Genomic DNA, 10,845 nt, shown 5'->3' with positions numbered 1-10,845 from the left:
TCCGGGTAAGTGAGAAGTACATAGGTTGGATTGGACGGTGGTGATGGGTCCTGGGATCTGCATGCACTCCCTGTGTTTCTCTTTCTGCATGACATGACAGCTTGAGAGAGAGAGAGAGAGAGAGAGAAAGAGGTGACAATTGCATGTTTCGATTTCACGCATAAAAAGGGGATTCGGGGGTTTGGGGTGTTAGTCTCACGTGCTCCTAAGAGAGTTTCTGAAAGACGAGATGCATGTTTTAATTTGACTTGCCGTATTACACACCGGATAAGATTATTTTAATACGAAACAAGTGTTTGGTACTATAAGGCAATCTCTAACCAAGGACTGGTCAGATGGCTCATTTTAGCCCTTTGGCCCTTTAAGAAATTAATATTTTAATGAACAGTACATGGTCATATTTGCTTCCATCTCCAACCGAGGGCCATAGGGCTCGTTTTAGTCATGTCACAAAAAACCGTCTCTAACCGAAGGCCAAAGGGCTATAGGGCCAAACATAATTTATTATTTAAAAACTACAACTTAAATTTAATGTTATTTATTGTTGTTTCATATTGTTTAATGTTGTTTCATGTTAATTTAATTTAATGTTGTATAATGGCTTAGGAAGTTATAGGAAAAATATAGAATTTAAAAAAAATTTAGTAAAAAAAATTAATTTTTTTTTTAAATAATGGCTAGCTGACGTCAGCTCGTTGTTATATTCAAAATTTTCCATGCTATTTGTGTCAATTATAACTGACACTATTTCTTTTATTTCTGTCAGCTATAACCGATAACATTAAAAAAAATTCCAGCCAGCCCTTTGGCCGTTTCAGATTCCGTGAGGCCCACGAGCCCTCTGGCCTAGCCCTCGGTTGGAGACGGTTTTCGGACTATTTTCGACCCTCTGACCCTCTGGACCCTTCGGTTGAAGATGGCCTAATGTAATAAATAAGTACCGGATAAACTAATCCGGCTCCACCAATTTAATACCTCTCACCTTGTGTCAATTATAACTGACACTATTTCTTTTATTTCTGTCAGCTATAACCGATAACATTAAAAAAAATTCCAGCCAGCCCTTTGGCCGTTTCAGATTCCGTGAGGCCCACGAGCCCTCTGGCCTAGCCCTCGGTTGGAGACGGTTTTCGGGCTATTTTCGACCCTCTGACCCTCTGGACCCTTCGGTTGAAGATGGCCTAATGTAATAAATAAGTACCGGATAAACTAATCCGGCTCCACCAATTTAATACCTCTCACCCTTGCTAATTGATACTCCCCAAAACCTCAGTATAATTCGCAAGTGGCTATCACAATGGTAGAGAGATGAGTTTCCATTGCATTACGTTGTGGATTCAAATCTCGTTGGTTACCTAATCTAACAAATCTATCGTTCGACAAAAAAAAAAACAAAAAAAAAATCTCGGTATAATTTATGTCGGATCACGCTCGCTTTCTCCAACCTCTACTCCTGCGCATCACGAACTCCTCGTCCGAGGTATTCGTTCTCTCTTTTCCCTCCCCACCTCCGATCAATATCAAGCACATACAAACAGAAAACCTCTACTCCTGCGCATCACGAACTCCTCGTCCGAGGTATTCCTTCTCTCTTTTCCCTCCCCACCTCCGATCAATATCAAGCACATACAAACAGAAAACCAGAGGTGGCGGATTGAATCCAGGCCAAACTTTCACAGCTTCCACATACAACTGAGAAATATGAAGACATAAAGAGGACATAAAGAGGTTGGTAGTCTGTGTGTGTAGAGTGAGATGAAAGAAGATACTGCTATGGTACTAGGTTGATAAGGCGTTTTGTGAACCAGCATAACACCCAAAAAAAACGTTTAGTTTGAGCTGCGGTTTAGCAGAATGCTACATAATGGTAACTGAATTTCAGATTAGTACATGGAAAAGCTTACAAGGGCGGAATTAGACGATTGTGCTATGTGCACCAAACACTACCAATTTACCAAACACTTCTAAGGAAAGCCTCTGCAAGCTATAAATCCAAGGAAAAACAGATTACAGAGATCTCGAACACATTTGCTGACAGGCTTAATTCTCGGAACACTTCCATAGCAGACCGAGAACATGTTCTCTCAAGAGGGCATGAACATGCTGTCTAGTTTTACAGAGGCATTTCCAGGTCTGGTCTTTGGTCGAGTACTTGTTTCGAGTCATCTGGAAATGCATCAGGATAGGTAGCCAAAATTCTTGACTTCATGCTCCTGTTATCATATTACCGCAATGTTGATACACCTCATTTCAAAGAAGTAATCAAATATAACACAAACTCGACCACGTTTGATATCAAAAAATTAGCATAAAATGTGCAACTTCCTAAGCATCGGGAAGCTTATACATCAACTGGAAAATTGTATCGACTGGAAGTTCCAACAAGCCAACTTGAAAATTGGACACTGATAGCTAAATTTTCTAGGCACAGAAGAAGAAGCTTTCTCAAATTATGAAGTGGTTTAGTTAAAACCACATTGACTACTATGGTATCTAATGCGGTTTATAGTCAGACAATTACCGCCTCAATGCCAAATACGACAGGTAAGTGGCCATATGTTTAGATGTTCAAAGCTTATCCCGTTATCCATGTTGTATGAATCAGGGAACAAAAGTAAAAATTATTTAGTTTATCCTTGATAGTCAACACCACTCTAAATGCTTCAAAATGAATATTCAGTCAACCCGCAAGGCTCATCCTGGTTTGTTATTTTCCCCATCGTCCGTGTGAGACTTTGCTTTCTTTATGAAAGAAATGATATTAAAATTTTCAAGTGAACCGCAGAAAGCATGAGTCACAATCACATCCCCTAGAACATGTACTATGTAACTTCAGATAAAAATATTGTAACCGCCCCAAATCAGCAACAGTGTATTCAGATAGCAACGAAATAAGATTCATTAGCACTTTAAATAACCACAATCCGAACCAAAAGAAAGCAATGATCATACCTTAACTTCTGAAATATGTATTCAAGATCAGTCTTCATAGATTTTAAAAGGCGTGTGTTTCTGGAGAAATCTCCAGAAACCTCAGCAAAGCAGTTCTCTGAAAACTCATTAAAATGTGACAGAACTGCATTGGCATCTTGCAATCTCCCCAATCTGCATGTGAAAAGCACAAAACAAATGCCGGGAAATGAGCAGCCAAAGGCAACGACAAAAATAAGAGCAGAATCACAGATCATGGAATACAAAAGGTATAACCACTCGATATCCATTCAGTATAAGCATAACGACACATTGTTATTGCTGTTTCCGCATTGGAGGGAAATATAGGAAACATTATCATTTCTGCATAATATAAATGCAAACGAAATTTCTTCGAAATACAAAATCCAGTCCCAAGTTTTGTAGCATATTGTGCCCCACTTGTTACTTTGCATCACGTTGCTTGTTAAGTTAAAGGTACATGTTAGCTGTTTCATATCCTTTAGTTCAACTGCATTCATTCAGTCCGGATATGTAAGATCTTCATGACGAGCAGACTAGATGCACAATTCAATGTCCAGGTATTCATATTACATCATCTATGTCACCAAACTCTAACAAAAGATTATATAACGATACACACACCTAGCATCAAGACTATACGCACGAAAAAATGTCAAAAAAAAAAACGCAGAAAATTGTCAAAGCCAAATTCCTACCTCTGCTCAGATACACTCCTAGCATCAAGAGCGTGCACACTGAAAGCGTTAAGGAACACAGCGAAACAGAAAGGGTCATTGCCGCTATCCAAATACCTACCTTACCTCTACATCCAAGCAATACAGACCCTCATTGCTTGATTCCCACTTCTCCTTTCCTCCCACTCAAGTTTCTCAATTCAATTCAGTAGATGACCAAGTGGGGTTTTAACTTTCACATTAAACACCAAATTAATAAATAAAAAAAACCATGATTTAATTTCCTTGGTGGTAAAACAAATTCTTAGAAACAGGTCCTCCAAACCACACAATATGAATAAAGTTTCTTCCTTTCTCTCTCTTTAACTCTTCAGACAGCATTTCACAGAAACCCAATTAAACATATGAAAATATACAAGCAACAACCTGTAAAATTTAACATAAATAAACAATGGTAAACCACAATTAACATAAAAATTGCTCAGAGAGAGAGAGAGTTCTTACATGAGGTGCTGCAATTGCTTGAGGGAGTCCAAGTCCTGAGCATCGATTAGTGTTTTGAATTCATTTGACACCTCCTCCGATGCTTCCCTGATCGTTTCTTTCTCCGTCTGCTCCATCTCCTCCTCTTCCTGCTACCTGCCACTCTCTCAACTCATCGCAGAGGGACAAGGTTGGGAGACATCAGAACTGCTGGCCCATTTGGGTCGGGCGATAACCCAAATTAAAGAAGTCAAATAATCCAACAGCCAAGGAATTCCAGGAGTTCAATTACATGGGCTGGTCCAAGTGACAATCTGCAGAGGCCCAATATTAAATTTAACGGCCCAATATTGAATGACATAGGCTAGTCCAAATGACAACCTACATGTATAGGTTGAAACTTTGAAGGCTCAATCTTTGTGGTTTATTGACCAAAAAATGCTTTTTCCTTGCGTGCTTTTGCTCTCCAACTTCTAAGAATTTTTGTGTTACCTACCGATCTAAAGTTAGAATTGAGATTTCGATGCAATTCCGACCAAAAGTCATTTTTTAGTTATTTTACTAGTGTATGTAAGCTTCACTAGGATTGGTAACATACTCCGTGGTATTAGCATGATTAATGTTCTTTTATGATTTAGGTCACCTTAAGAGTTAACCACATCTCTATGACTACATGGATGATACTTACAATCTGAACTTTCTTTTTTGTCTAATGAAAGGGTAATGTTAGAGAGACCAAAGTTTTAAACCAAATTATGTAAACTAAATGATGTGGTTATTAATTATGGGAACTTTAATGAAAAGCACCCGGTACTGTTCACTTTAACGAAAAACCACATTTTTATACTAAAAAGTCAATCCTGGTACTATTCACTTTACCCTTTATTTTGTCCTTATTATTAAAACTCAAAGTTTTCAAGCCCTTTTCATTAGTTTTCCTTATTAATTATTGGATTATTTCGATTAACGTACCGATTTCTTACTAGTAATACATAATTTGGTTTACAAATTTAGTTTGAAAATTTAGTCTCCTTAGCATTACTCTTAATGAAAATACCAAACTATGGTGGTCCTTTTTCCACACCAAGACAGCACATTATATTCCTGTTTTGTTTAAGGCATTAATTATTAATTCTTATTATTAATCTTTTGTATTCATGCTAAAAGCTGCTTTTGAACCCAATTCTTTCATTTCATTGATATCAAGGAACTAAGAAGAATTGAAAAATATTTTATGGATTGAATTCTATAAATATGTTCATTATTTCCCATAATGCACAAACTAAATACACAAATATATAAAGGTTTTTTTTTAGCCAAAATAATAATTGAGATTGACATAACTTTTTATTTTAGTTCCTGATAATGAAAATCGATAAAAGTGACCCTCTGAGTTTGTCCACCATAAACCATTTCGGCGTGTTTCCGTGAAAATTCAGTCTATATCCTTATTCAGTAGAGAAGTTGGTTTGACATAATTACTCTTAAAAAGGTGGTCACGTAATTGTTTCCATGACAATTGAACGAAAATATTACCAGATTTTTCATAAAATTAGCAAAATAATTCACTGCAGACAAACTCATGAATAATTTCTACCGACTTTCGTTGTGAAGAACCAAAGTAAGTAGTTTTTGACTAAAATAAAAACCATAAATAAATAAAATATACTAGGTGAACATATAGACATGATTTTCAAAGATGTGAAGTATGAATCCAAAATTTTCAGACTTGTTTGTTTGGTCCAACACAAAACCCTAGTAAAGATTTGTGCAAGAGAAACAATCACGACTTATATTTCCCAAAATCCACCCTGCAAAACTCCAACCATATCCACAATATCCCATTCCTCTTCAAACAAACAAGATTAACACACATATATTGCCAAAACCTAAAACCCACCAAACCATCACAACCCTCCTTCTCTGCACTGCATCTTCCACCAAAACTCCCTCACAGTCAGACTCCCCTAAAAACCCTAATCCTCTAAAAATCCCATTTCACAAAAAACATGAAAAATCCAACCCCCACCAGTCAAACAGTCAAACTACTCACCCAGTTAACCAGTAACCACTAACTAAAACTCTCTGAGTAATGCCTCTCTCAGACCATGAGACCCTATCTATCCCAAACCCTAGCTAGCTGGTAAATATATTTAAGAAACCTGCAGATCATTAGATTTGATTAAAGATCTCAACAAATTTCTTCCACAGTCAGACAAGCAAGGCAAAACCCAATAAACTAACTCAAACTCTAGCTAGGGTTAGGGTTTTCGAAAAGCTAGAGATCTTTGCAGTTTAATATTTCTCTGCATTTCTTTTGCACTGCCTTTTTTCTGTTGTTGGAGAAACCAACAGTGCCATAGAAAGGATTCAAAGGGCACGCTTGTGCTGATGAAAGCTCCGAATCTACCCACCTGAAAAAGGATCATTTTCTTTTTAAATTTAAAAAAATAAAAACTAATTAAAAAATCATAAAAAATGGAAGCATGAGATTAAAGTAGTGTTGACAAAAGTGGAAAGGTTGGGTGGGTGTCTCCATGCGGGAACAGTTGCTTTAACTTACTCTGCACCAAAAGATAGAGAGATTCGTATCATAAATAAGCCACCATTAATTTAATTTACTTCATCGATTAATTTGTTAACAAATACGGAAAAAATGTAGAGCACGAGCCTCGAAATTTTCACAGTGCCTCTGCCTTTCGTTGTCACCTTTAAAACGCCTCGAATTTCAAACGCTGAAAAGGTAAAAGAGGACGTCTCAGCCTCAGGGTAGAAGAGCAGAACAGGCCCCTCCTCAAACCGTGTAACTGTTTATAACTCATGAACACGCATGTAATGTTCATGCATGAACATGCATGATGATGTATGTATGTGCATTTTGAAAACCATGTAATTATAGTACCATGCATGTCATGTTATTATATGTACATTGGATGAATTAGTAAAATAAGGATGAAAATAACGTATGATAAAAAGAAACGTAGGTGGTAATCAACTTGTACAAGTAAAAAAGAAAAGGAAAACTAATAAAAAGGGTTTGAAAATTTTGAGTTTTAATCAAAAGGATAAAAATGTATTGTAAGTGAATAGTATCGAGAGTGACTTTTTAGAGTAAAACTATCATTTTCGTAAAAAATGAACATTATCGAGAATGTTTCGTTAAAACTCCAAAAAAGAAAAAGAATATAAGAACCTATAAATCAAATTCTTTTTTAAGAAAATCGGATATTAATTATTGAGAATGAATCTCACGCAGGGCCGGCCATGAGGGGGTGCCAGTCGTGCGATCGCACAGGGCCCCCGATTTTTAGGGGCCCCTAAATTTTAATAACCTTTGTAATGTACTACATATAAAAAAAATGTGAACACAATTCACATTGTTTCCTTGGGGGAATCGTCAAGCGCTGATACTTGCGTTTGTGTTAGCACGGGTTCGACTCCCAGTAGATCCATTTTGGGCTTTTTTTGAACTACATTAATTTTTTTCTTTTCTCTTTAATATTTGTAGTTTAATTTCTATCGTTATAAAAGAGAACTTTTGATGATAAATCTATGATTAGGAATATCATAATTAATTAAAATCCTTAAAAAGTTTGAAGATATAATCTTTAAAACCCCCTTTTCATATATGACATCATTTAATCAAATGCATATCGTTCGTTTATTCTTTTGGTCAGCTTTTAAGGATCATCTAATTTTCATCCTATTTGAAGACCATTTAGTCATCCATATATAATAAAACTTTGCTCACAACACTAAAGTGGAGGTGAGTAGGTGATGCTCATCCCCCTATTGATTACCATTAAATTAATTTGGTTTAATTGATTTAAGACACGAATCTCAAATTCTAACTAATCCAACAACAATCAACCAAGTGAGGGTTAGAATCATTCTCACTTTAGGGAGTGAGAAAAAATGCATTAAAAAAACTTACAGCTCATTATAAGATGCTACAAATATCATAACCAGTGATTTGTTTAACTAGTTCATAATAAAGAGCATGAGTTGTTCTGATTATGATATATGTACGGTGATATGATATGTACATATCCACCACACCATGCTTTTTGTATTTAAAAAGTAAGTTCAAACCCAAAAACATAAAGAATGTAGATACATAGCCACCAAACCATGCTTCTTTTTTATTTATTTTCTTTTGCGTTTATATCAATTTATACACAAGAAATATATATATATATATATATATATATAAAAGAAAATATAGCAACCAAAATTTAAATCTTGTAAGGGCCTCCGTTTGAGTCTCGCACAGGGCCTCCAAAATCTCAGGACCGGCCCTGATCTCACGTTAACTTATAAATAAATTCACTACTTTTTGTATTACTATTTAATTTTATAGTAGAAACTCAAAAAAAAAATTTCAGTAATCAACTCATGAAAGAACTAATATGTCTTAAATAAACAAAGTGATTAGCATTACATTATTAAAAATTAGAAGCACGTTGGCACTTTTCTTTCTAATTACTTAACAAGAAATGCGTAACAAAATTTACGTGAAATCCTTTTCATGCAAGTTCTTATAACATAACGCATGTAATATTTTATCTATATTAGATTTGATTGTTAATATTTTTGGTGGGATATATGTTGGCTATTTTTGGGTGCATATTCAATTTAAAGTCGATTTTGTTGTGAGGCTGTTGGGCAGTCTTGTAATACAAAAAAAGAAGGAACGAAAAGACGTTGATGGACACGACATGAATCCCAATAAAATGAGACAAAATCAGAAGGACTAGTTTACGTTTTTATGTCATTTGTCAAATCAAATCAAAGTGTGGTAAATAATTTACCACCAAACCAAACCAAGCACGTATCTACGTTTTTATGTCATTTGTCAAATCAAATCAAAGTGTGGTCCACCAAACCAAACCAAGCACGTATTAATAATAATTAGCAGATTATTTTTAGGGTTCATGATTAGGCCACACAGTAAGAGTAGGTGGTCCATCAGCACCATAGCACAAGCATATACCATATAGCAGACAAAGGCAGAGCAGAAAAGGGGAAGGTGAGACAGAAGGGCATGGGGTTTGGGGTTTAGGGTTTTGGGCACGTCTTTTAAGGGGAAAATGTGGCTGGCTTCATCTCAGAAGTATTCTGGTTGTGATTGTTGGCAAGCGTGAGGTCATTAACTCAATGATCACAGTACACAAGTTTACAAGGACTTGGATTCTCTGCACTCCCATTTCGGTGTTCTCTCCGTGTCCTCCTGTTTTGTATGGTCACGGTTAATTCATACTAACATTTTATATTATTTTTTATAAAAATAATAAGACAAAAAAAAAATAGTAATATAAAATATTGCCGTGGCTTAACCGTGACCACACAAACAGGAGGGCACGAGAAGGGTACCAAATTGGGAGGGCAGAGAATCCAAGTCCAGTTTACAAAGAGTCAAGGAGAGGGATCAAGGGAGGAAGGGAAGATATCCGAATAAGATAGTCTTTCACTAAGGTTACCAAATCAAGTAATTGGGATCTTTCAAATTTCATCAAACAGTTTATCTGTTTTGATTTTTTTATAACTATAATAATTTTAACTGTTAAATGAAATTTGAAAGATCCAGATCACTTGATCCAATGACCTTGGTGAAAGACATATCTTCGGACCTCTTCCCTCCCTCCCTCGATGCCTCTCCCTTGACTCTTTGTAAACTTGTGTACTGTGGTCATTGAACTAGTGAGATTCTTTTTGGCCCACACATCTCAAAGATTCAAACCCCCCAACAGATATAACGATCCTAGCGAGTTCATTGTTTCCAATTATGGAGGTTCTGTCAAAAAGTTTCTCTTGGACTTCAATCAGAAAAGAAGGTAAAACAAAATTGTTAAGGGTATTAATCTTACGTTGAGAAAATAAAGGATTTTACATGTTCTTATAAGTAATTTAACTTTTTTATATTGTTAATTAATTTTATAGTGAAACCGTAACTTTTTTTAATAATTTTAGGTTACTTAAGTGAGAAGGAGAAAACCAAAATTTATTTCTAATGCCTATGCTCAACTCCATGGGAAATTTTAGATACATTCTCTATCAAGTGATTGTGGTTCGAACATTCAACTTGGAATTCGAAAACACGCTCAGTTTGCAAAAAACATTTCAATTTTATTTTTGATGAGATACTTCATTGAACGCTTGGTGGGATGTCAAATATTGCCAATATCCCTTGCCAAGTGATGTCGAGTGCGTCATTCCTACTGTTACTGATATGCTGAGCTGACATTTCATTGAGCATTTGATGGATACAAGAGTCTTGTTCAAGAAATTCAATGGGTCTTTGAAGGACTTTCACATATGTTTTCCCCAGCCTCTTTTGGGTACTTGAAACTTTGCTATGTGCACTCTCATCACAATATCAATGTGGGTGAAAATACACAACAAGCTACGTACACAAATCATTACGGTACGACTGGTTCACTGGTTGGTGTTAAACAAGCGTATGATTTTCGAAACTGATTTAGAGATTGTCTCTCATGGCATCAATCGCACGACGCATGCATGCAGCAAAAGGAGTCAGAGAAGACCGGGACCAATGACTTCACCACCATGCCACGTGGTACGGCAGCATGACATACTCCACAGCATCACAGCTAATTACACAGAATCGGTCAGGTGACGCGTACTTGCTTGGTTTTCTTGCAGCCATGAAACGTTTTAATCTCACTTGGTTGGCTCAAATCCACATCAAAATTCTGATTTCACGTTGGGATAG

The 10,845-nt window shown here is 36.2% G+C and overlaps 1 protein-coding gene across 1 annotated transcript; it reads right to left on the bottom strand.

Annotated features, from left to right (window-relative positions):
- Positions 1–1,810: 1,810 nt before the first annotated feature.
- Positions 1,811–4,350, bottom strand: LOC103446125 (kxDL motif-containing protein LO9-177-like). Its single transcript, XM_008385195.4, has 3 exons — positions 4,134–4,350; positions 2,953–3,105; positions 1,811–2,213 (listed from the first exon to the last, which is right to left on the bottom strand). Exons 1-3 carry the CDS (start codon positions 4,247–4,249, stop codon positions 2,114–2,116), a joined length of 369 nt encoding a protein of 122 aa, XP_008383417.1. The 5' UTR covers positions 4,250–4,350; the 3' UTR covers positions 1,811–2,113.
- Positions 4,351–10,845: the final 6,495 nt, after the last annotated feature.

The sequence above is a fragment of the Malus domestica genome, chromosome 10, assembly GCF_042453785.1.
Source record: "Malus domestica chromosome 10, GDT2T_hap1".
Taxonomy (NCBI): Eukaryota; Viridiplantae; Streptophyta; class Magnoliopsida; order Rosales; family Rosaceae; genus Malus; species Malus domestica.
Note: the sequence above shows the minus strand (reverse complement) of the source record. Positions and strands in the feature narration are given on the sequence as shown.

Bases quoted from the DNA above. Each gene is read 5' to 3' on its own strand.
- LOC103446125 (XM_008385195.4), bottom strand. From the start codon at position 4,249: ATGGAGCAGACGGAGAAAGAAACGATCAGGGAAGCATCGGAGGAGGTG. The intron at 3,106-4,133 runs GTAAGAACTCTC...TTTCACATGCAG, and splicing joins AAGCAATTGCAGCACCTCAT to ATTGGGGAGATTGCAAGATG. The intron at 2,214-2,952 runs GTATGATCATTG...ATATGATAACAG, and splicing joins TACATATTTCAGAAGTTAAG to GAGCATGAAGTCAAGAATTT.